This window comes from Scyliorhinus torazame, chromosome 12 (genome assembly GCF_047496885.1).
Source record: "Scyliorhinus torazame isolate Kashiwa2021f chromosome 12, sScyTor2.1, whole genome shotgun sequence".
In the NCBI taxonomy this organism is placed as follows: Eukaryota; Metazoa; Chordata; class Chondrichthyes; order Carcharhiniformes; family Scyliorhinidae; genus Scyliorhinus; species Scyliorhinus torazame.
This window is the reverse complement of record NC_092718.1, coordinates 60,590,017-60,616,839: the sequence shown is the minus strand read 5'-3', so window position 1 is coordinate 60,616,839 and position 26,823 is coordinate 60,590,017. Positions and strand designations below refer to the sequence as shown.

The 26,823-nt window shown below is 47.9% G+C and overlaps 1 protein-coding gene across 1 annotated transcript in view; it reads left to right on the top strand.

Annotated features, from left to right (window-relative positions):
- Positions 1-26,823, top strand: part of il16 (interleukin 16) — a 240,301-nt gene that overhangs the window by 151,972 nt on the left and 61,506 nt on the right. Inside the window, exons 12-13 of the mRNA XM_072468752.1 lie at positions 10,891-11,008; positions 13,644-13,776. Of these exons, the coding sequence (XP_072324853.1) occupies positions 10,891-11,008; positions 13,644-13,776 (251 nt within the window). The remainder of the gene's footprint in view (positions 1-10,890; positions 11,009-13,643; positions 13,777-26,823) is intronic.

Below are 26,823 nucleotides of genomic sequence, written 5' to 3'. Positions count from 1 at the left end.
GTTCTGTTTTTTTAAAAAAGGGAAAAACGTTTCTGTTGTGTAAGTAGTTTCACTGTAAGCTTTGGGAAATGTTGATTGTTATTTTTTATTATCTCTATTTCTATTTTTGTTATGTAAAAACGCTCTTTGGAAAAACTTTAATAAAACATTTTTTTTTTAAATTTGACGGGGGAAAAAGTGTTGTTTGATCGCGTTTAGCCCCGCTATTTATCGGCACTTTGCTGGTATTTTTGGCCTAAGCACGGAAGGCCCGTCCAAGACCGCACATTCATCATTTCCTTCACTGACGAGCTCAGCTCGCCAGTGCAGGAAGAGTATTCGCAGATCGGGCGCCATTTTTAAACGCCACCCCGATCGTTCGACCCTCTCAGCATCTGGAACCCCCCTCCCCCTCTGTATCCAACTTACCTCTTATGGGGTCCTGGAGCACCCCCCTCACAACCTCTTAAGGGCAAGACACCCCGGGCCCAATCCCTGGCACGGACAACCTGGCACCTTGGCACTGTCAGCCTGGCACCCTGGAAGTGCCCTTGCCCATCTGGCAGTGATACCTGGGCACCCTGGCAGAGCTAGGATGGCAGTGTCAAGGTGCCTGGGTGTCAGCATAGTGCAAGAGTATGACCCTGCTCAGAGCCCGACCACCCAATGGTCTCTAATGGCCTAGGAGACCCCCGTGGTGCCATTATGCCTGGTTCACATTTGTGGAAACCTGTGCTAAAAGGGGCCAGGGTGAGGGCTCCCCGGCAAGACTTTCAGGTCCAGTGCCCCGTGATAATTTAGAGCAGACATATTTAAATAAGCCGAATGGCGCACTTAAATATGTCAATTTGTATCTCGGCCAGCGAGGACAAGATCACCACATCTTGCGAGATTCCGTTAAATCTCACGAGGCATTTCGAGCGTCGCAAATCTCGCGAGAGGACTCTCGCAAGATTAAAAGGCCTCATCGCATCACCAAGTCAGGCACGGCGAGGCCATTAAATTGCACCCATAATATATATACAATCCAAAAATGTGGACATAGACTCCTAGACACCCAGACCCGTAAATATACGCAAAAATATGTTCAATGAGATCCAAAAATACATTGAGCAGCCCAGCCATCTCATGAGGCTATAGACACCAGGATGGTGCAATTTTACCTTCACCAAGCAATCGCATTCCAAGCTAACTTCCAGGCTGAGGCATCCGGGAAATACTGAAGGATTGCTGCATTATTGGAGACGCCATCTTTCAGGTGAGGTCCCATCTGCTCTCTCTCAATTCAAAAGGGAACAGGGGAAGTTCACTCCCATTGTTCTGGCCAATATTTATTCCTCCGTCAATGTCACTAAACACAGGTTATCACTGTAATAACCTACATGTGACATGCATGAGATTCTTCCAGCTGGGGTTGATTGGACCGGGAATTAACCAGTATTTGTATAATAGGTTGGCCTCTGTAGTAGCCAACAGGAAGGAGTAAGGACCTGGTAATGTGTAACTGGGCCCAGTGTATATGCCGCTGTAAAGCTGAATAACCGTCAGCCTGTGAACCCGCCAGATTCCCCTTGCCGTTACTCTAATCATGTTGCTGTTTGTACGACCTTGCTATGTGCAAACTGACTGCCTCGACTCCTACCTCAGGAGTTAATGCACTTGAAAAGTACTTGGTTATAAATCACTTTAGGATATACTGAGGTCAGGAAAGGTACTATATAAATGCAAGTTCTTTTCTTTCCCTTCCCGCTACAGAAGTCATCTAACCCTGGATTGTAGCAAATAGTGAGCAGGTAATAAATAATAAGCAACAGTTATAGAAATGATGAACCCTCCCGTTTTCCTTTACTGTTAGCTCCTGACTTAAAGATTTTATCAAGGACAAAGTTATACCACCACAGGGTTTAGGCTCAACCACAAACTTGCTTATTTACAAAAAAAAACCTCCTCAGTCAGAGAGAGACAGCAAAGAGTGAGTTTGGGAATTTGAATCTAGGTGTGAATTAAATCAAATCAAATCAGTAAGGCAGCTCCTTTTAAATTTCAGGAGTTTAAATTAATTTAAATTAATCTAGAATTGTGCAGTGTAGGTTAACGAGGGCTGCCCCACCCACTCACATAACTGGTTAGCAGTTAAGTGTCAGTCACTTTAATCTACTTTGATCTAAAAGCAGGTGGGGGAGGGAAGTCAACTCAGGCCAATTTAAAAAGAGCAATTTGTAAACTCACTCCCAGTGAGTTCTCCCAGTGAGCCAGAGAGACACAGCCAGAGTGAGACAGCAAAGAGTGCATTTGGGAATTTGAATCTAGGTGGGAATTCAAAGCTCGGTGGGGAGGAAGGGCTTTTTATCCCTGGTAAGTGACTGGTAAGTAGTTTTTCTGTTTTCTTTTTCTTTTCATTGGTATATTTATTTATTTTTTCTTTGTTTATTTATTTATTTTGGGGGGGGGGGAATTGTAATTGTTGAAGTTAACCGAAGGTTTAAAACATGGCAGGAGATCTCAGACCCGTGTCATGCTCCTCGTGTGCGATGTGGGAGCTCAGGGACACGTCCACTGTCCCTGGCTCCTTCACGTGCAAGAGGTGTGTCCAGTTGCAGCTCCTGTTAGACCGCTTGACGGCTCTGGAGCTGCGGATGGACTCACTTTGGAACATCCGCGATGCTGACGACGTCGTGGATAGCATGTTTAGCAAGTTGGTCACACCGCAGGTGAAAGGTACTGAGGGAGATAGAAAATGGGTGAGCAAAAGACAGAGCAAGAGTAGGAAGGCAGTGCAGGTGTCCCCTGCGGTCATCTCCCTGCAAAGCAGATATACCGCTTTGGATACTGTTGAGGGAGATGGCTCACCAGGGGAAGACAGCAGCAGCCAGGTTCATGGCACCGTGGCTGGCTCTGCTGCGCAGCTGGGCAGGAAGAAGAATGGCAGGGCTATAGTGATAGGGGACTCAATCGTAAGGGGAATAGACAGGCGGTTCTGCGAACGCAATCGAGACTCCAGGATGGTATGTTGCGTCCCTGGTGCAAGGGTCAAGGCTGTCTCGGAGCGGCTGCAGGACATTCTGGGGGGGAGGGTGAACAGGCAGCTGTCGTGGTGCACATAGGCACCAACGATATAGGTAAAAAACGGGACGAGAGCCTACAAGCTGAATTCAGGGAGTTAGGAGTTAAACTAAAAAGTAGGACCTCAAAGGTAGTACTCTCAGGATTGCTACCAGTGCCACGAGCTCGTCAGAGTAGGAATGTCAGGATAGATAGGATGAATGCGTGGCTCGAGAGATGGTGCAAGAGGGAGGGATTCAAGTTCCTGGGGCATTGGAACCAGTTCTGGGGAGGTGGGACCAGTACAAACCAGACGGTCTGCACCTGGGCAGGACTGGAACCGATATCCATGGGGGGGGGGGGGTTTGCTAGAGCTGTTGGGGCGAGTTTAAACTAATGTGGCAGGGGGATGGGAACTGATGCAGGACGTTGGAAGGTAGTAAAACAGGGACAGAAGCAAAAGGCAGTAAGGGGGAAAGTGTAAGGCAGAGAAGCCATAGTCAAAAATTAAAAAGGGCGACAGTACAAGGTACAGTGACTGAGGGGAGCTCAGTGAATAGGACCAGGAATACTAAAAGGAATACAACAGGAAGTAAAAACATTAATGGTAAGCGACACGGCAGGTTGTTACATGACGATATGGGTTCAACGACGAGGAAAATTAGGAGAAAAGTTAAGAGGAAATATAACTTAGGAGAGGTGACTGATCAAGGTGTTAAGATTCAAAACAGAGGTAAAAAAAGCCAACATAAGTGTACTTTACCTGAATGCTCGTAGTATTCGGAATAAGGTAAATGAGTTGATTGCGCAAATCATCGTGAATGACTATGATTTAGTGGCAATTACTGAAACATGGTTAAAGGATGGTCACGAATGGGAGTTAAATATCCGAGGGTATCAATCTATTCGGAAGGACAGAGTGGATGGTAAGGGAGGTGGTGTAGCTCTGTTATTTAAGGATGACATCAGGGCAATAGTAAGGGATGACATCGGTGCTATGGAGGATAAGGTTGAATCCATTTGGGTGAAAATCAGAAATAGTAAGGCGAAAAAGTCACTGATAGGAGTAGTCTATAGGCCACCAAATAGTAACATTATGGTGGGGCAGGCAATAAACAAAGAAATAACTGATGCACGCAGAAATGGTACAGCAGTTATCATGGGGGATTTTAATCTACATGTCGATTGGTTTAACCAGGTCGGTCAAGGCAGCCTTGAGGAGGAGTTTATAGAATGTATCCATGATAGTTTCCTCCAACAGTATGTAATGGAACCTACGAGGGAACAAGCGGTCCTAGATCTGGTCCTGTGTAATGAGACAGGATTGATTCAGGATCTCATAGTTAGGGATCCTCTCGGAAGGAGCGATCACAATATGGTGGAATTTAAAATACAGATGGAGGGTGAGAAGGTAAAATCAAACACTAGTGTTTTGTGCTTAAACAAAGGAGATTACAATGGGATGAGAGAGGAACTAGCTAAGGTAGACTGGGAGCAAAGACTTTATGGTGAAACAGTGGAGAACCATCCAAGCGATTTTTCACAGTGCTCAGCAAAGGTTTTTACCAACAAAAAGGGAGGACGGTAGAAAGAGGGAAAATCGATCGTGATTATCTAAGGAAATAAGGGAGAGTATCAAATTGAAGGAAAAAGCATACAAAGTAGCAAAGATTAGTGGGAGACTAGAGGACTGGGAAATCTTTAGGGGGCAACAGAAAGCTACTAAAAAAGCTATAAAGGGGAGTAAGATAGATTATGAGAGTAAACTTGCTCAGAATATAAAAACAGATAGTAAAAGTTTCTACAAATATATAAAACAAAAAAGAGTGGCTAAGGTAAATATTGGTCCTTTAGAGGGTGAGAAGGGAGATTTAATAATGGGCGATGAGGAAATGGCTGAGGAACTGAACAGGTTTTTTGGGTCGGTCTTCACAGTGGAAGACACAAATAACATGCGAGTGACTGATGGAAATGAGGCTATGACAGGTGAGGACCTTGAGAGGATTGTTATCACTAAGGAGGTAGTGATGGACAAGCTAATAGGGATAAAGGTAGACAAGTCTCCTGGCCCTGATGGACTGCATCCCAGAGTGCTAAAAGAGATGGCTAGGGAAATTGCAAATGCACTCGTGATAATTTACCAAAATTCACTAGACTCTGTGGGGTGGTCCCGGCGGATTGGAAATTAGCAAACGTGACACCACTGTTTAAAAAAGGAGGTAGGCAGAAAGAGGGTAATTATAGGCCAGTGAGCTTAACTTTGGTAGCAGGGAAGATGCTGGAATCTATCATCAAGGAAGAAATAGTGAGGCATCTGGATGGAAATTGTCCCATTGGGCAGACGCAGCATGGGTTCATAAGGGGCAGGTCATGCCTAACTAATTTAGTGGAATTTTTTGAGGACATTACCAGTGCGGTAGATAACGGGGAGCCAATGGATGTGGTATATCTGGATTTCCAGAAAGCTATTGACAAGGTGTCACACAAAATTTTGCTGCATAAGATAAAGATGCATGGCATTAAGGGGAAAGTAGTAGCATGGATAAAGGATTGGTTAATTAATAGAAAGCAAAGAGTGGGGATTAATGGGTGTTTCTCTGGTTGGCAATCAGTAGATAGTGGTGTCCCTCAGGGATCAGTGTTAGGCCCACAATTGTTCACAATTTACACAGATGATTTGGAGTTGGGGACCAAGAGCAATGTGTCCAAGTTTGCAGACAACACTGAGATGAGTGGTAAAGTAAAAAGTGCAGAGGATACTGGAAGTCTGCAGAGGGATTTAGATAGGCTAAGTGAATGGGCTAGGGTCTGGCAGATGGAATACAATGTTGTCAAATGTGAGGTTATCTATTTTGGTAGGAATAACAGCAAAAGGGATTATTATTTAAATGATAAAATATTAAAACATGCTGCTGTGCAGAGAGACCTGGGTGTGCTAATGCATGAGTCGTAAAAAGTTGGTTTACAGGTGCAACAGGTGATTAAGAAGGCAAATGGAATTTTGTCTTTCATTGCTAGAGGGGTGGAGTTTAAGACTAGGGAGGTTATGCTGCAATTGTATAAGGTGTTAGTGAGGCCACACCTGGAGTATTATGTTCAGTTTTGGTCTCCTTACTTGAGAAAGGACGTACTGGCACTGCAGGGTGTGCAGAGGAGATTCACTCGGTTAATCCCAGAGCTGAAGGGGTTGGATTACGAGGAGAGGTTGAGTAGACTGGGACTGTACTCGTTGGAATTTAGAAGGATGGGGGGGGATCTTATAGAAACATATCAAACTATGAAGGGAATAGATAGGATAGATGAGGACAGGTTGTTTCCACTGGCGGGTGAAAGCAGAACTAGGGGGCATAGCCTCAAAATAAGGGGAAGTAGATTTAGGACTGAGTTTAGGAGGAACTTCTTCACCCATAGGGTTGTGAATCTATGGAATTCCTTGCCCAGTGAAGCAGTAGAGGCTCCTTCATTAAATGTTTTTAAGATAAAGATAGATAGTTTTTTGAAGAATAAAGGGATTAAGGGTTATGGTGTTCGGGCCGGAAAGTGGAGCTGAGTCCACAAAAGATCAGCCATGATCTCATTGAATGGCGGAGCAGGCTTGAGGGGCCACATGGCCTACTCCTGCTCCTAGTTCTTATGTTCTTATGTTATGTTCTAATGCCCTAAAGCACGTGGGCAGCACGGTAGCATTGTGGATAGCACAAATGCTTCACAGCTCCAGGGTCCCAGGTTCGATTCCGGCTTGGGTTACTGTCTGTGTGGAGTCTGCACATCCTCCCCATGTGTGCGTGGGTTTTCTCCGGGTGCTCCGGTTTCCTCCCACAGTCCAAAGATGTGCGGGTTAGGTGGATTGGCCATGCTAAATTGCCCATAGTGTCCAAAATTGCCCTTAGTGTTGGGTTGGCTTACTGGGTTGTGGGGATAGGGTGGAGGTGTGGACCTTGGGGTGGGGTGCTCTTTCCAAGAGCCGGTGCAGACTCGATGGGCCGAATGGCCTCCTTCTGCACTGTAAATTCTATGAAACTATGAAAGCATTAAACATAGCAGAGAAGGCTGAGTGGGGGACCTGATTGAGGTGCATAAAATTATGAGGGGCAGAGATAGGGTGGATAGGAAGGAACTTTTCCCCTTGAGAGGGGTCGATACCAGGCGACGTAGATTTAAGGTGAGGAGCAGGAGGTTTAGAGGAGATGTGAGGAAAAACGTTTTCACCCAGAGGATGGTGGCAATCTGGAACTCACTGCCTGAAAGGGTGGCAGAGGTTGGAACCCTCACAACACTGAAGAAATATTTAGATGAGCACTTGAAATGCCAAAGCGTACAAGGCCAAGGACCAAGAGTTGGAAAATGGGATCAGAACAGATAGGTGCTTGATGGTCAGCACAGAGATGCTGGACCAAAGGGGTTCTTTCTGTGCGGTAATACTCTATGACTCTAAACTAGTGCAATGATGACACACAACCCTTGACCGGTTAGCCAGAGTTACCTTTGATTCCCGTAAACAGGATAAACCACAACTTACTCATAAAAGCCTCTGCTGAGAAGCCATAGTAAGAAGTCTTACAACACCAGGTTAAAGTCCGACAGACTCGCCTGATGAAGGGGCTGTGCTCCGAAAGCTAATGATTCCAAATAAACCTGTTAGACTTTAACCTGGTGCTGTAAGACATTTTATTGTGCCCACCCCAGTCCAACGCCGGCATCTCCACATCATGAGAATCCAGAGGCACAATCCCCCATTGCCGTCCAAACCTTACTTGATTCAATTCAAACCTCCTCAAGATTTAGTTGTTACCGTTAAATTATCCTTAAATCCTCCCAGTATCCCTCGTATCTGGCTGATAAATTACAACTCCCCACACATTTCGCCCTTCCGGCAAGAGTTGCAGGTCCACAAAACAGGTTGACCATTCCTGACCCTCCTTGGTGACCGCAATCCCAAACCTGTTAAGGCCACTGTCATCACTGTACCTAATTGAGCTCAGAGTGGCCAATTGCAGGGCTGTTACTCTTTGATTGGATGTACGATAGGGCAAGGAAGTGAACATTCTGATCCCTTTTAGGGGCAGCATGGTAGCACAAGTGGCTAGCACTGTGACTTCACAGCGCCAGGGTCCCAGGTTCGATTCACCGCTGGGTCACTGTCTATGCGGAGTCTGCATGTTCTCCCCATGTCTGCGTGAGTTTCCTCCGGATACGCTGGTTTCCTCCCACAGTCCAAAGACATGCAGGTTAGGTGGATTGGCCATAATAAATTGCCCTTAGTGTCCAAAAAGATTAGGAGGGGTTATTGGGTTATGGGGATAGGGTGGAAGTGAGGGCTTAAGTGGGTCAGTGCAGACTCGATGGGCCGAATGGCCTCTTTCTGCACTGCATGTTCTATGTATCTATTTATCATATGGCTGAAAACACTGACCATCTCCAACATCGTGTCCAATGTCAAAAGTAGCCCTGAATCAAGGTGACCAGCCCTGCCGCTCCTCCCGGGTGCAATGCCAGACTCTACGGCCTTGGCCTTTCTATTTCAAAAATATCGCAGTGTCTTTAAACAGTATTGGTTTGGTTTCAGTATTGACTTGCTTTGAAGATGAACCCATGGCAGTACAGCCTGCCCCTGTGTGCTGCGTTTTAGCCTGTTTATTTGCAGTGTTTAGGTCCTTGGATTCTAGGGTTTCATATTGAAAAGAAGTCCAGCCGAATGGAGAATCCGATCCTACAACCGGTATGAAATGGTAGGATATCGCAGAAAACATCATGCAATCCTTACAGCACTGAAGAAGACCATTCGGCCCATCATGTCTGCACCAGATCTCTGTGGGAGTAATTTACCGAATGTCACTCCTTCGCCATAGACGTATACATTCTTCCTTTTCAGATAACAATCCAATTCGGTCTTGAAAGCCTCAATTGAACCTGCCACCACCACTTCTCAGGCAGCGCATTCCAGACCCTAACCACCCGCTGCGACAAAGCGTTTTCCCTCATGTCGCCATTACCTCTTTTGCCAATTACCTTAAATCTGTTCCCTCTGGTTCTCGATCCTTTCGCTGATGGGGACAGTTTCTCCATATCTGCTCTATGCAGACCCCTCATGATTTTGAACAACTCTATCCAATCTCCCCTTGACCTCTTCTTCAAGGCGAACACTCCCAACATCTCCAATCTATCTCTGTAACTGAAGTTCCTCATCCCTGGAACCCATTCTCGTGAATCTTTTCTGCGTCTTCACTGATGCCTTCACATCTTTCAGCACTCAGAAGTGGACACAACACTTTACCTGAGGCCCAACTAGTATCGTGTACAAGTTTGCTTTTGCCCTCTGTGCCCCTCCTGATGAAGCCCAGGATAATATATGCTTTTTTTTAACCACTCTCTCCACTTGTCCTGCCACCTTCAGTGATTTATGCACATGTATACCCAGATCGCTCTTCTCCTGCACCTCCTTTACAATTCTGCTGTTTTATTGTCTCTCCATGTTCTTCTTCCTCACAGTTCACAGTGCTTCTGAGTTTTGTATCATCTGCAAATTTTGACATTTTGACCTGTTCACTGAGCTCCATTAATATAAATCAGGAACAGCAGTGGTCCCAACACTGACCCAGGTGAACTCCACTACAAACCCTCTCCCAGCCTGAAAAACATCCATTAACCATGACTCTCAGTCGCCTGTCACTCAGCTGTACTGCAACTGTCCCTTTTATTTCATGAGCTATACCTTTGCTCACGAGTCTGTTGTGCAACACTGTATCCGATGCCTTCTGAACGTCCACATACGCCATAGCAACAGCATTACCCTTACCGACCATTTCTGTTACCGTATCAAAAAGTGTCACCAAGTTGATTGAACACGATTTGCCCTCTAGCTTTCCTTAATTAACCCGCATTCGCCAAGGTGACTATTAATTTTGTTATCTGTAAATCTTCAATTTTGACATTTACCTTTCTTTAAGTTCCAAAGGAGTCATATTGAACTCAAAATACTTTTTTCTCTTTCCACAGATGGTGCCAGATCTGCAGAGTTTTTCCAGCATTTTCTGTTTCTATTTAAGTTCCCTGTTGGTTGAAACCTAATTTCAACTGTGCGGACAGCACGGTGGCACAGTGGTTAGCACTGCTGCCTCATAGCACCAGGAACCCGGGTTCAGTTCTGGCCTTGGGTGACTGGTCGTGTGGAGTTTGTACGTTCTCCCCATGTCTGTGTACGTTTCCTCCGGGTGCTCCGGTTTCCTCCCGCAGTCCAAAGATGACGGGTTAGGTGGAATGGCCATGATAAAGTGCCCCTTATTGTGCAGGTTAGGTTACGGGGATAGGGCGGGATGGATGGAAGAGTGGACATGGGTAGGGTGCTATTTTGAAGGGTCGGTGCAGACTTGATGGGCTGAATAGCCTCCTTCCGCGTTGTAGGGATTCTATGATTCTAATCCACTTCACTTATCTCATAGAATTTACAGTGCAGAAGGAGGCCATTTGGCCCATCGAGACTGCACCGGCTCTTGGAAAGAGCACCCTACCCAAGCCCACACCTCCACCCTATCCCCATAACCCAGTAACCCCACCCAACACTAAGGGCAATTTTGGACACTAAGGACAATTTATCATGGCCAATCCACCTAACCTGCACATCTTTGGACTGTGGGAGGAAACCGGAGCACCCGGAGGAAACCCACGCACACACGGGCAGAACGTGCAGACTCCGCACAGTGACCCAAGCCGGGAATCGAACCTTGGACCCAGTAGCTGTAAAGCAATTGTGCTAACCACAATGCTACCGTGCTGTCACTTCCTAAGCTGGAAACCAGGAATCAGGATGTGTTGCAGTTGCTCACAATGAAATGTGTCATCTCACGTCATTTCTGTTTCTTTGTTTCTCAGAGGATGGTGTTGGTTTGGGAATTGGATTGTGTAGCGTGTACACACCCCTACAGCCTTCCGACATTTATATCCACACTCTCTCTCCGGGATCTGTGGCACATCTCGATGGGAGACTCCGGTAAGAGTAGTAGGTATACTTGGTAAATTTTCCTTGTTTCCTCTCCTGACCCAAGAGTCACATTTGGCAGGATCAGTGATTGGACAATCAGGTGTGGAGCTCAGAGTGGCCAATTGCAGGGCTGCTGCTCTCTGATTGGATGTGCGATAGGGGCAAGAAGTGAACATTCTGATCTCTTTGCCCAGGTCTCCAATTGGCATCACCAATGACAAGAATGGAAGAAATACTTGAATACTTGCATTTATGGAGCAACTTTCACAAACTCAGGACACGTCAAAGTGTTACAGTCAATGGGGTCTTTTTGAAGTGTAGTGGCTGCTTTAGGAGCTGCAGGAACCAATTTTCTGTGTGTGGGGGTGTGTGTGTGGGTGTGGGGGTGTGGGGGGGGGGGGGGTGTGCGCGCTCCCTCCATCCCTAACAGCACTGTGGGTGTACCTACACCGCCGGGACTGCGGCAGTTCAAGAAGGCAGCTCATCGCCACTTCTGAAGGGCAATTAGGGATGAGCAAATCTGGCCTAACCAGAGACACCACATCTCATAAACAACAACTTACATTAATATAGCGCATTTACTGTAATGAAGCATTCCAGGATGTTTCATAGGAGCATTATTAAACTAAATTTGATACCATGTGAGGAAATATTAGGTCAGGTGACCAAAAGCTTGGTCAAAGAGGTATATTTTAAAGAATGTCCGAAAGGAACAATGCAAGCTAGATAGATTGAGAGGTGCAGGGGGAGGGTATTCCAAATCTTGGGGCCTTGGCAGCTGAAGGCCCCAAGATGGTGGAGTGATTAAAACAACCTGCACACACAGCCAGAATTTGGGGAGAGCAGAGATCTCAGAGGTTTGTGAAGCTGGAGGAGATTACAAAGGTAGGGAGGGGCAAGGCCACGGAGATGTTGAAAACAAGGATGAGTATTTTAAAATCTAGACTCGGTTCGACTGGGGAGCCAGTGTAGGTCAGCGAGTACTGAGTTAATCAGGGCATGAGAATCAAGAAAAGCAAATATATGTCAGTCAGCAAGACCATTCAAATATAGAGGGTCTATTCTATCATCTTTGTTAATTTCTCCTCCCCATTGTTCTGAGATCTCCCTCTAGCCTTCCCCCAGGCCTCTGCAAATGTTGGCCTGGGTCAGGGTCACATACAGTGCAGAAGGAGGCCATTCAGCCCATCGAGTCTGCACCGACCCACTTAAGCCCTCACTTCCACCCTATCTCCATAACCCAATAACCCCTCCTAATCTTTTTGGTCACTACGGGCAATTTAGCATGGCCAATCCACCTAACCTGCACATCTTTGGACTGTGGGAGGACACCACAGCACCCGGAGGAAACCCACGCCGACACGGGGAGAACGTGCAGACTCCGCACAGACAGTGGCCCAGCGGGGAATCGAACCTGGGACCCTGCCGCTGTGAAGCCACAGTGCCATCCACTTGTGCTACCCTAATCATTTGATCCCTTGATCAGACCTTGGGACATGGGGAGTAGGGGGTTTACCTGGTTAGAGACCAATAACGTTTTGTTTAAAGTAGATAAAGGTTGAGATTCAATACACCTGCTTTGGGAATAAAGCCACAAGATTCTGTGGGTTTTGAACAACCAAAAATAGATGTAACTTTTCAAGATCAGAAAGATAAAACAATTTACAAATATGTATCTTCTACTCATTCAGGCTAAGCATGAGGTCCATGTGAATTCACTGTGAACTGTGGTCAAACCCACCATACTTCAGAGTAAATGACAGACGCAACCAAGACAGTCCATGGATTTCTCAAGAACCCACCCAGTCATCAAGTCAAACAATCACATTGAAACTCTGTCTCACGAGAGACTCCCAGCTTCACCTGCAAATATCTGTCCTTGGAATTCTCTCCAAATTCCGCTCTCATTTGGACTGTTTTCTCAGTGGCCCACCTCTCAGGGTTTCAATCTCACCGACCTAGATTCCTTCTCCCTGGATTCCCAAGTACACTCAAGTCCATTTTCAGATTGATGGTGATGCCAAGCAGAATATTACTGCTTCAAAGGAGTACCTTTGCCCCAATGCCCTGCTTTTCTTGGAGCCTGCTCCCCACGGTATTTTATTTAACTTAACTGGATCTGTCCCTTTTGTCCTTGTGACACCTGTTGACCGACAGACTGCCTCAAACTGACTGCCGCAGGAAGAGCTCTGCATTGATCCTTGAACTGATCTGGTGACCTATCAAAACACTCCCAGAGTGTCCTGCCCTTGTTATTATGTTGGCCCGGAATATCCTGCCCTTGTTACTAGGCAGGAACCGATGTAACAAGCATTGGAACAACCTGTACCTTAAATGTTACAATCTCCACAGACTTCAAATTTCACACCCAGGGAGACACAGGTTAATGGATTTCATGACATGAAACACATTAGAAGATTAAAGTGGGACATGGATGCTATTTCCTCTCTTCAGGCCCAGCATCTTTAAGGTGACATCCTGCTCTTGGCGAGTACAACCTGCTAAGAACAACAATGGAGCATCAGCCCTGTTAGCTTGCTGTACATTTCATAAGTCTACTTTTGATTTAAACAAGGCTGAATGTAAATATACCCTTCAGTTAAATATTTGAAAGCTTACATTTTTATCTTATCTTTTATTTTAGGAGTGGTGATCAGATTTTAAAAATTAATATAACCGATGTCCACAATCTGACTCTGAATGAAGTTTACACCCTTCTACAGCATTGCAAGACTGGACCGAATGATCTGATGATCAGCCGCCATCCTGATCCCCTGGTAAGAAGACAAGGAAGATACATTAAATTCAGATGTTGCCGGAGAAAATCGAATCCTAGAATTCCTACAGTGCAGAAGGTGGCCATTTGGCCCATCAAGTTTGCACAGACTCTCTGGAAGAGCCCCCCACCATGGTCCACTCCCTCACCCTATCCCTGGAACCCCATTATCCCAGCTAATCTACACATTTTCAGACTTTCGGCATCTTTGGTTGTTCGAATATAACCTATTGGTCGGGAACCTGGTGGAACTGGATGCGATATTCATTTTTATCCTGCCCCCATTGAACCCAAAGGAGCAACGCTGGGCATTGCACCAAATCCCAGGGGGCTCTCGCTCAGAAATTTAACTCAACATTAACCCCTAATACTTTCTTGTGCTTGCTGAACACAACGTGCATTTTTTGCAGATTTAATGTAACACAATGTTAGCTTTTCACAAACATAATTGAAGAAAATGGATGCTGACCCGAGAAAAAAACAGGTGAGAGGGGGCAGGTGAGAGGGGGCAGGTGAGAGGGGGCAGGCGAGAGGGGGCAGGCGAGAGGGGGCAGGCGAGAGGGGGCAGGCGAGAGGGGGCAGGCGAGAGGGGGCAGGCGAGAGGGGGCAGGCGAGAGGGGGCAGGCGAGAGGGGGCAGGCGAGAGGGGGCAGGCGAGAGGGGGCAGGCGAGAGGGGGCAGGCGAGAAGGGGGCAGGCGAGAAGGGGGCAGGCGAGAAGGGGGCAGTCGAGAGGGGGCAGGTGAGAAGGATGTTGGTACCTTGGCTGAAGGAATGGGTTTTGCGAAGGTACAGAGAGGGGTTCAGTCAGCGAGGAATGATGTATTAGCATAGCACTGCTACCTGCTTAGCTTGTGAGATGCTCTTCAATGGTGTCAATGGAGATCTCTGCACAAGACATGCAAATAGTGGTCCATGGTGCTGCCCGTCTCCAGGGAATCAACATAAACCTGCATAGCAATGTCATGTGATCAGATTTCTCCTGGAGTGTGTTTCACAGAGAAAGATCAAAACAGCTGAAGGTTATCGGATCAAAGATGGAATAAGGGAGGAGGATATACAACCTAAGAACATAAAGTTTGGAGCAACAGTAGAACATTCGCCCCCTCGAGCCGGCTCCGCTATTTAATAAGATCATGGAGGATCTGATTGTAACTTCAACCCCACATTCCTGCCGATCCCCCTCTGACTCATCGTTGTTTGAGATCCGGCCCACTACGGTTGTGTCACCCGCAAACCAGTAGATGGAGTTGGAGCTGCATTTTGCCACACAGTCGTGTGTGTATAGGGGGTATTGTAGGAGGATAAGTACACAGCCTTGCAGAGCCCCTTCGGCGTCCTTTTGGTCGTGCTGCTCCAGGGATGTGTAGGGCCAGGGAGATAGCGTTTGCTGTGGACCGGTTGTGGCAGTATGCGAATTGCAGTGGATCAAGGCTATCTGAGCCCCCATTTAACTATCTGCATGGCCCCTGTGGTAAGGCGCAACCATTGCAGGTCATCGCTGTGCAAATGCACGGCCACGTTTCTGGCCATTCTCCGGCCGTTTATTTTGTGGAGGCCGGGAGTTTTACGTGGCGCAGTTGCTAGCCACTCACACCACGGCCGCAGCATCGGTGAGGGGACGGCACCGATTCTTTCCACGTAAAATACCACAGATCCTCCGCACTTAGCTGCAGAATCGGAGAATCTGGCCCGTAATGTCTGGGACATCGATCCATTGGTCCAGATGCGCCAAGTTGATCTATAGTATGTCCTGTAGAACTCCATTTTAAAAAAGGCACTTATCAGTCTATTTTTGTGGAGAGAACTGCTTTGCTACACCATGTTTACAGTCTGTCAGTGCTTGGTAACGTAGGGTAAAACCGCCATAGTCCCAGAGAACCATGGCTGCTTTCCCCTTTGAGAGGGAGAGCTGACTGGTGGTGATTTAACCTGAGGATCACCACACCTCCGGCGAAGGACAAGGTTGAGAAGGTGGGGCCATCATGAATAACCTCAGCCGGTACAGGAATTGAACCCGTTGATGTACCATCAATAACGACAGAAGATGAGTTGAGAGTGAAACTGTGGCTTTAGTTAGCTTAAAGATACCTGCTGGCAGCCGGCCCCCGACTGAAGGCAGGGCCGGAGGTTGGCCACCTTTATACCTGAGCCCGAGGGGAGGAGCCAGCAGGGGCAAGCCCAGGCATTTTACATACATCAGGTATAATACAATACAGTGGTTTACCACACCCGTGCTGCTGGCTTCGCTCTGCATCATGAACCAGCTGAATAGCCAAGAGCTAAACCAGCCCCGGATGATCGTGGCCTCAATGCTGGTACTTTTGGCTCCTTCATGGACGCCAATTTGGTACGTCTGTCCTCCCAGAGAATCCATCTCAGACAACATTGATGGTACCTCTTCAGTGCCTTGAGGTGGCATTTGTACATAATTCAGGTGTTTGGTATAAGTCAATTTAAAACAGGGCGACATAAGATCTCATAGTTCTAGGTGGAGAGCTCGATTCTCCACCTCAAGATCTTGTCATTTTTGATCTTGCCCCGCTGCGTATTGTTAAATATGAAGGCAACCGACCGTTGGTCAGTGAGGAGAGTGAATCTCCTGCCGGCCAGGCAATGCCTCCAATGTCGCACAGCTTCCACAATGGCTTGGGCCTCCTTTTCGACAGAGGAGTGCCGGATTTCGGAGGCATGAAGGGTGCGGGAAAAGAAAGCCACGGGTCTGCCCGCCTGGTTGAGGGTGGCGGCCAGAGCTACGTCTGATGCATCGCTCTCCACCTGAAAGGGGAGGGTCTCGTCGACTGCATGCATCGTGGCTGTGGTGATGTCCGCCTTGATGTGATTGAAGGCCTGGCGGGCCTCACCCATCAGGGGACAAACTGTGGACTTGATAAGTGGATGGGCCTTGTCCGCATAATTAGGGACCCAATGGGCGTAATACGAGAAAAATCCCAGGCATCGTTTCAGGGCCTTGGGGCAGTGGGGGAGAGGGAGTTCCAGGAAGGGGCGCATGCGGTTGAGGTCGGGCCCTAGGACTCCATTTTCCACTACATAGCCAAGGATGGCTAAGTGGTTGGTGCAGAACACACATTTCTCCTTTTTGTAGGTGAGGTTAAAGAGTTTGGCGGTATGAAGCAATTTTTGGAGGTTCGCGCCATGGTCCTGCTAATCATCGCCGCAGATAGTGACGTTATCTAGGTACGGGAAGGTGGCCTGCAGCCTGTACCGGTCAACCATTCGGTCCATCTCTCGCTGGAAGATCGAGACCCCATTGGTGACGCCGAGGGGAACTCTAAGGAAGTAATAGAGGCGGCCATCTGCTTCGAACGCAGTGTATTGGCGGTCCTCCGGGCGGCTGGGGAGCTGGTGGTAGGCGGACTTCAAGTCTACTGTGGAAAAAACTCGATACTGCGCAATCTGATTGACCATGTCAGATATGCGTCGAGCTGCGTGTACCGGTTGATGGTCTGGCTGTAGTCAATGACTATCCTGTGCTTCTCCCCAGTCTTCACTACCACCACTTGAGCTCTTCAGGGGCTGTTGCTGGCCTCGATCATCCCCTCCCGCAGAAGCCGTTGGACCTCCGACCTGATGAAGGTCTTATCATGGGCACTGTACCGTCTGCTCCTAGTGGCAACGGGCTTGCAGTACGGGGTGAGGTTTGCAAACAGTGAAGGTGGATCAACCTTAAGGGTCATGAGTCCGCAGACAGTGAGGCGGGGCAGGGGTCGGCCGAATTTCAGAGTAAGGCTTTGGAGGTGGCATTGAAAATCAAGACCTAGTAACAGGGCCGTGCACTGATGGGGGTGGACATAGAGCCTGAAGTTGCTGAACTCTACGCCCTGAATGGTGAGGGTCGCGACACAGTACCCCTGGATTTCCACGGAATGGGATCCGGAGGCCAGGGAGATTTTCTGGGTGACGGGGAGTACGGGGAGGGAGCAGCGCCTTTCTGTAGCAGGGTGGATGAAACTCTCTGTGCTCCCGGAGTCAAAGAGGCAGGTCGTCTCGTGCCCGTTGATCTTCACCGTCGTCGTAGCGGTCGCGAGATTGCGGGGGCCGAGACTGATCCAGGGTGATGGAGGCGAGCTGCGGAAGATGTTGGGAAGTCCCGGGCTGATCAGTGGTGGCGGAGGTAGCAGTAGGCGGCGAACGGCCAAACGAGCAGGGGTCCTGAGGTGCGGTCCGAAATGGCGCCGAAGATGGCAGCGCCCACGGGGCGCACTGGGCTTGTGGTGGAGAAAATGGCGGCACCCCTGGATCACACGTGGTGGGTTGTAGCAATGCCGGGCCTGAAAACAGCGGCGACCGAACAGGCCTGGCAAACTGAAACAAAGTGGCCCTTCTTCCCGCACCCTTGCAGGTCGCGCTCCGCGCCGGGCAGCGCTGCCTGGGATGTTTGCTCTGGCCACAAAAATAACACTCGGGCCCCCGGGGTTGGCTGGCTGCCGCGCGGCGCAGGCTTGCGGTGAGCTCGAGTCGGCAGCTGGTGGGGCCACGATGCCCACGAGGGTGCCACGGGGTCGGGGTTGTAGGCCTCCAGATTACGAGAGGCCACTTCTAGTGAATTAGCAAGCTGCCTTATCTCTGCAAGATCGAGCGTACCCCCTTCCATTAGTCGCTAGCAAACGTACGTAGACTTCATGCCCGTGACATAAGCGTCTCTGATTAGTAGTTTGATGTGTTGGACTGCCAAAACTACTTGGCAGTCACAGTTCCTACCGAGAATCTGTAGGGCCCGCAAGAAATCGTCCAGAGTCTCACCCGCGAGTTGCCATCTCGTGGCCAGGAGGTGCCTGGCGTACACTTGATTCACCGACTTAATGTAATGTCCCTTTAGAACATTACAGCGCAGTACAGGCCCTTCGGCCCTCGATGTTGCGCCGACCTGTGAAACCACTTTAAAGCCCACCTACACTATTCCCTTATCGTCCATATGCCTATCCAATGCCCATTTAAATGCCCTCAGTGTTGGCGAGTCCACTACTGTTGCAGGCAGGGCATTCCACGCCCTTACTACTCTCTGAGTAAAGAACCTACCTCTGACATCTGCCCTATATCTATCTCCCCTCAATTTAGTAGCGTCATTGCTTCTGTGTAGGTGGGCGCATCCCGGATGAGGGAAAAGATTTCAGGGCTCACCCGTGAGTAGAGGACTTGGAGCTTCTGTGGGACTGAGAGTTCTTCAGTGGCTGCTCTGAGGTAGCCTTCGAAGCAGGCTAGCCAGTGGTCGAAGGTGGACGTGGCGCTGGCTGCATGAGGGCTCAGCTCCAGGTGATCAGGCTTGATGAAGAGGTTCACCTTTTAAAATCTTGTGCAATAAGTTGATGAACCGTCAATTACCACAAGACGAGAATGGTGAAACAGTCGAGGCTTTATTGCACAAGATGTTGTGCCTCCTGCAGCTGGAACCAGAATGGGAGCAGCGCAGGAGAGCATACACTTTTATACGCTGCCTGCTGGGAGGAGCCAGCAGGCGGGGATTTACCGTTGTACCTGTAATACAGTATCAGTACCGTAACACATGCAATGTGTTACGAGTGGTGTTTACCACAATATAATACAACACATTCAATTAATACATTTTCTTCAGTAATGAAAGTTAAAAGAACTATAATGTTACAAAAGCTAATTACAGAATTTAACTCTAAACTTACAAAATCAAAGATGGTTCCATACTGTGAAAGAAAGTGAGTTATTTTAAGCATGACAAGTTAAACTGTGCTAGCTCAGGCCCCATTCCAGCCGCCAGGAACAAGCGAGGATTTAAACGTTCTGGGCTGGATTCTCCGATCTCCAACGCCGAAATCGCGTTCGGCGATGGGGCGGAGAATGCCTGATGACGCCGAAGTCTGGGGCGGCGCCGCTTTTGCGATGCTCTACACCCTGAAAAGCGGCGTACTCTAGGAGTACACCGCACGGCGTATCCATGGCCTCCGTACGGTGGCTGAGGCCCGCTCCGCGATGCTCCGTCCCCGACCGGCCAGTTCCTGACGGCATGGGCCGCATGTGGTCTCACCCGTCAGAAGCTCAGCGTGGCGGCTGCAGACTCAGTCCAGCGTCGCCACAGTTGGGGGAGGGCCGGTCCGCAGGCAGGGGGGGGGGGCATATTCAGGGCTGGGGGCACCGTGGTGGGGCGGTTCGGGGTGTACGAGCTGGCCGAACGGGGGACTATTTTGCGGGCCGGGTCCGCGAGCGGCACCCGCCATGAAACACGGCACGACCGCTGTAGGCCGCCGCCATGCGCGTGCGCAGCCACGGACCCGACAATTCTCTGGGGCGTATCGGCAGCTGCAGCCGGGTGTTCTCGGCTGCCTTCCTGCGAGCCCCCAGCAAAACGGGGGAATCGGTGGCTGTTTAGCGCCAGCTTTCATGCCACCGTTTTCACACCAGCATGGGGACATAGTCTCCAAATCGGAGAATCCAGCCCCCTCTGGCGGCTCTGTCATGATAACGCAGCCACTCCCGCGCTCACAGCATCGAGAGTGAATGATTAGCCTGATGGCTGGGATTTCAATAAAACTAATTGCTTTGACATTGTTGGTGTTGAGCCTCTTGCAACAATAACTTGCAAATAATTACCAGATTAATGTAGGAAAATATTCCAAGAAGTTTACACTATATATTTATTCTATTAGAATGAGAGAATGTTTTAGCACAGAAATAGGTCATTTGCCTGAACGTCCCATGGAGCTTATAACCAAGAAACAGGTTATTGGTCTAACTGGTCGACACTGGTGTTCCTGCTGCATTAGAGGCATTGCCCTCCCTACTTTATCTAACACTGCGAACATAACTTTCTATTCTTTTCCACTTCAAGTGCTTCGTTAGCTTTTCCTCAAATGCATCGATGTTTTTCTTTCAGCTGCTCCCTGTGCAGCTCTTTCCCACATTCTCCCCAACCTCTGAGTAAAGAAGTTTCTCCTGAATTCTTGTTGAATTAATCAGCGACTATCTTATATTTATGGCCTCACAAGAGGAAGATCTTTTCCACATCTACCCAAACAAATTCCTTAATAATTTTAAAGACCTCCTATTAAGTCACCGTTCAGACATTTTGGGGTGGTTGGCACAGTTGCTTCACAGCGCCAGGGACCCGGGTTCGATTCCCAGCTTGGGTCACTGTCTGTGCGGAGTCTGCACGTTCTCCCCGTGTCTGCATGGGTTTCCTCCGGGCGCTCCGGTTCCCTCCCAGAAGGCCCGAAAGACGTGCTTGTTAGGTGAATTGGACATTCTGAATTCGCCCTCAGTGTACCCGGACACATGCCAGAGTGTGGCAACGAGGAGATTTTCACAGTAACTTCATTGCAGTGTTAATGTAAGCCTATTTGTGACACTAACAAAGATTATTATTATTAATATTATGAATTCTATGTTTGGAGGTCGGGTGAGCTGTGCCCCTCTCTTCCCCCGCCCGCATACTTTTGTAAAATGGGTGCAGTGACATCAAGGCGCTTACATGACAAGATCACGCTGGTCTCTGATATTAAGGAAGTTGAGTGAGTGCTGAAATTGGCAGTCCACCCGCCATTTTTAAAACTCTAATTAACAAGCTACCAAGCTTGTTAACAACCCAATCATCCGCAATTTTGTGTTGCCCGCTAAATTTTCCGGAAGGTGGATTGAAAAAAGGTTTGGTAGTCTTATCCGTCCGCTTAAAACGAAGTGGCATGAGGATGGCAGACAAGGCCTGAATGTCCCAACAGTTTTGAATATCAGAAGAGTACCATAAAACCATAGAATCCCTACAGTGCAGAAGGAGGCCATTCGACCCATTGAGTCTGCACTGACCCTACCCAGGCACTCAAACCCACCCTATCCCTGTTATCCAAACTAACCGTTGGACACTAAGGGGCAATTTAACATGGCCAATCCATCTAAGCTGCACATTGTTGGACTGTGGGAGGACACGAGCACCCAGAGGAAACCCATGCAGACACAGGGAGAACGTACAAACTCCATAGAGTCGCCCAAGGTCAGAATCAAATCCAGGTCCCTTCCGCTGTGAGGCAGCAGTGCTAACCACTGTGCCACCATGCTGCTTATTGTGCTGGGGAAGGTGACGGTGTCTGTATGATCATTAGTGACAGTTTTAGAAATCTTCCTTGCACCTTGAAAATTATTAATAAAGACTGATTCTGAGAGCAGAGGACATTGCACTTGTACCTATGGCCACAGAGATCCCCCTCTGCTGCATGTCGTACTGGTCTGCAATGAATTCTCAGGATCCTCACACTAGGATGCTATTCATATTGCAATGTGAACGTAGCTGCAACAAACATTCAACACTATTATATTATATTAACTTCAGTCATAAGAGTTTATTACGTTATGGAATTTAATAAATAGGCATGAGCAACTGGCCCTGTTAATAATGACACGAGGGAATACAATGATGTAGTGGTAATGTCACTGGACTACATGGAAACATAGAAAATGGCAGCAGAAGGAGACCATTTAGCCCTTTGGGCCCGCTCCACCATTCATTATGATCATGGCTGATCATCTAACTCAGTAGCCTGTTCCCCACCCCCCCACCCCCCCACACTATCCTTTGATCCTTTTAGCCCCAAGAGCTATCTCTAACTCCTTCTTGAAAACATACTGCTTTTTGTGGTCATGAATTGCACTGGCTCACCACTCTGGGTGAAGACGTTTTTCCTCATCTCTGTACTCTTAGACTGCGACCTCTGGTTTTGGCCTCCTCCTCCATCGGGAACATACTTCCTGCATCTACCCTCTTGGCGTTTTAGAATTTTGGGGGTTTCTGTGAGGTCCTCCCTCATTCTTTTGAATTCCAGCGGATTCAGTCCTAACCGATTCAATGGTGCTTCATACGTCAGTCCCGCCATCCCAGGAATCTGCCTGTTAAATCTTTACCGCACTCCCTCTACAGCAAGAAATCCTCATTCAGACAACGGGACCAAAACTGCACACCATATTCCAGGTGTGGTCTCACCAAGGCTCTGTATAATTGCAGCAAAACATCCCTGCTCTGTAATCCCCTCGCTATGGAGGCCAACATACCATTTGCCTTCCTTACCGCTTGCTGTATCTGCATGCTTACTTTCAGTGACTGGTGTGTAAGGACACCCAGGTCTCTTTGCACATTACCCTCTCTCAAGCTGTAGCTATTCAGATAATCCGCCTTCCTATTTTTGTTACCAAACTGGATAACCTCACATTTATCCATTTTATACTGCATCTGCCATGCATTTGCCCACTCACTCAACGTGTCCAAATCACACTGAAGCACCTCTGCATCCTCCTCACAGCTCACCCTCCCACCCAACTTTTTATCATCTGCAAATTTGGAGATACTACATTTAGTTCCCTCATCTCAATCATTAATGTACATTGTGACTGGCTGGAGTCCTAACACTGATCCCTGCGGTACCACACGAGTCCACTGCCTGCCAGAAAAAGACCCATTTATTTCTACTCTTTGATTCATGTCTGCCAACCGATTTTCTAACCATCTCAACAAGTCCTTCCAATTCCATGCGCTTTAAATGTACATGCTAATCTCTTATGTGGAACCTTGTCAAAAGCCTTTTGAAAGACCAAATAAGCCATATCTATTGCCCCTCCCCCTCATCAACTCTACCAGTTATGTCCTTGAAGAATTCCAGTGGATTTGGCGAGCATGATTTCTCTTTCATAAATCCATGCTGACACTGTCTGATCCTGCCATTGTTTTCCAAGTGTTCTGATATTAAATCTTTTATAATGGACCGTACCATTTTCCCCATTGACGTCATCAGGCTGACTGGTCTATAATTCCTTGTTTTCTCTCTACCTCCCTTTTTAAATAGTGAGGTTACACTAGCTACCCTCCTATCTATAGGAACTGTTCCAGAGTCTATAGAATCTTGGAAAGTGACCACCAATACATTCATGATTTCTGGGGCTACTTCCTTAAGTACTCTGGGATGTAGATTATCAGACCGTGGAGATTTATCTGCCTTCAATCCCATCAATTTCTCAACCCCATTTCCCTACCAATACTAATCTCCTTCAGTTGCACCCTCTCACTAAACCCTGTGATCTCCAATATTTCTGGTACATTATTTGTGTCCTCCCTTATGGAGGTAGAACAAAGTATGGATTAAGTTGGTCAGCCATTTCTTTGTTCCCCATTATAAATTCCCTGTTTCTGCTTGTAAGGGACCTACATTTTCCCTTCACGTACCAGTAGAAACTTTTACAGTCAGTTTTTATGTTCCCTGAAAGCTTATTCTCATACTCTATTTTCCTTTTCTTAATTAATCTCCTGGTCCTCCTTTGCTGAATTCTAAACTGCTCCCAATCCTTAGGTCTACTGCTTTTTCTGGTTGATTTGTATGTTTCTTGGATCTAATACTATCCCCAATTTCCCTTGTAAGCCATGGTTTCCCATTTTATTTTTATGCCAGACAGAAGTGAACAATTATTGTGGTTCACCCCTGTGCTCTTTGAATGTTGCACCATTTCTTCAGCCATTGCCTATCCATTGTTATCTTTTTTTATTCCATCATGGCCAACTTGCACCTCATACCATCGTAGTTTCCTTTATTTAGATTCAGGAACCGAGTCTCAGAATCAATTATGTCACTCTCTATCTTGGTGAAGAATTCTACCATATTATGGTCACTCATCCCCAAGGGGCCTTGCACAACAAGATTGCCAACGACTCTTTTCTCATTACACAATATAAGTTATATGGTTTACTGTTGTAGTTCTAGCATCCGATCAGCAGGTGGGGTGAATATGGAGTCCTGGGACCCGGATGCACCATGTGGTCCTTCAGAAGGTGTTTGTAAGCAGTCGCATATTAGAGCACATTGTCAGAGCTAATGGGCGTGGTTTTCCCACTGCGTCGCGTCTGGCTATACTCCAGGCACAATGGGTGAATGATGAGAGAGCCCCAAATCGGGCTCCACAACAGGCGCTAAACCTCACGGGAGTCACTTGACACACGGCGCAATCTTGATCATGCCCTCGCTGGTCAAGGTCCAAATAATGATATTCAAGTGAGCCATTAGGCTAATTTAACTATCCTGACATATTCACCCGCCGTCGGGGAGTCAATGCCACGCCTGCGAGGCCACAACTGGGCGCCGTTTAGTACTTGTTTCCACAATCATGGAACGGGGTGATGGCACCTCGGTGGTGGGGGGGGGGGGGGGGGTGGGGGGGTCTCACAGGTTAGAACCCCACAGGTGGTCATGGACAGGGAAGGGTAATACCCTGACACTCCTCCGGCAGCCGAGCACCTTGGCACTGCCAGGCTGGCAGTGCCATTGTGCCTTGTGCCAGATTGGCACTGCCCAGGGCCGAAGCCTGGGGGGGCATGCCCATCAATGGGGAGGGGAGTAACGGGGGGGTCTGAGGGGACGTAGAAAGGTTGGGGGATGAAAGTCGGCCCTGAAATGGATGGGGGTGCCCTGAAAGGGGCGGTTTAGTGATTGGGGCAGCCTTTAAAAATGGTGCCCTGAGCTGTGGGGAGACGGCCCTGCTGGCGAGCACAGCTCCCCAGTGCCGAAAAACTTTCAAAGTGTGGCCTCGCTGGGGAGAAACTCCCGAGGCCCAAGTAAATGGCGAAGTGCCATTGAATAGTGGTGTCAATCTCAGCACGGCAGCCGTCATGAAACATCCCGCCAAACGTGCCCGAAACTGGACTTTGAAATTTTTCTAGTGAATCGCGCCCAATATCTTTCCTCACTATTGCGTTAATTTCACCTTTAACCAGCAAAGCAACTCCACTTCCTTTCTGCCTGTCCTTCCTAAACACTGAACACCCTTGGATGTTCAGTTCCCATCCCTGGTCATCCTGCAGCCCTGTCCGTAATCCGAACTATATCTATTTGCGTGAGTAATTCATCCACTTTATTGTGAATGCTCTGTTCATTAAACTGTAAAACCTTAAGGCTTGTCTTTTTAACATTCCTTGTCTCGTTCCACCATCTTTCCCTGTGGCCCTGTTTCACTCTTGTCCTTGATTTCTCTGCCTATTACTTTTCCTATTCCGCTTGCTGTCTTTTATTCTTGTTTGTTTTCCCCCCTCTTGAATCCTTGCATATATTCTCATCCCCCCAGCCAGTTTAGTTTATTTAATTATATTTTTTCTTTTTTTAATAAATGTAGAGTACCCAATTCTTCCAATTAAGGGACAATTTAGCATGGCCAATCAGCCTATCCCGCACATCTTTTTAAGTTGTGGGGATGGGAAGCACGCAGATACGGGGAGAATGTGCATATCCCACACGACAGTCATCCGGCGCCGCGATTGAATCTGGGTCCTCCCCACCGTGAGGCAGCAGTGCTAACCACTGCACCACCATGCCGCCCGCTCCCATTTTAGTTTAATCCCTTCCCAATCATTCCAGGAAATACTCTGCCGTGGACATCAGTCCTGATCCTGCCCAGGTGCAACCCGCCCAGTTTACACTGGTCCCACCTGCCCCAAAACAGGCCCCACTGTCCCAGGAATCTGAAACCCACCTCCTCGCACCATCTCTTCAGTGAGATATTCGTCTGATATACCCTACTATTTCTACTCTGACTAGCACGTGGCACTGGTAGTAATCCTGAGATCGCTATCTTTGAAGTCCTACTTTTCAACTTCCTTCCTAACTCCCCATATTCTGCATTTAGGACTTCATCCCTTTTTTTTATAAATGTTTTTTATTGGGTTTTTGAACAAAGTATATTTACTGTTATGCACACAGAATAAGATATATATATATAAGAGAAGGGCACAAACATAGCACAAAAAAAATAAATAAAATAAAACAAAATAACTGGTAAGGTATTATGCACTAGCTCAACAGCAGCCACTCTGTACAATTGTCAATATTATTTACAACACATAAGCAGTCATCTGTTTGTGAGGGGGGGGAAACTGGGCAGGTAGATATACATTTGGGTGCCGGAGAAACAATTACAGAGAAGGCAATACTCGAATGGGTCTGGTGCTGGTGTTGTCACTTGCTTCTCCCGGACGGATTTCGCTGCCGTAGTCGTCTCGGGTTCACCTCCGCTTCAGCCGTTCGTCCTGTCTTTCGCCTGG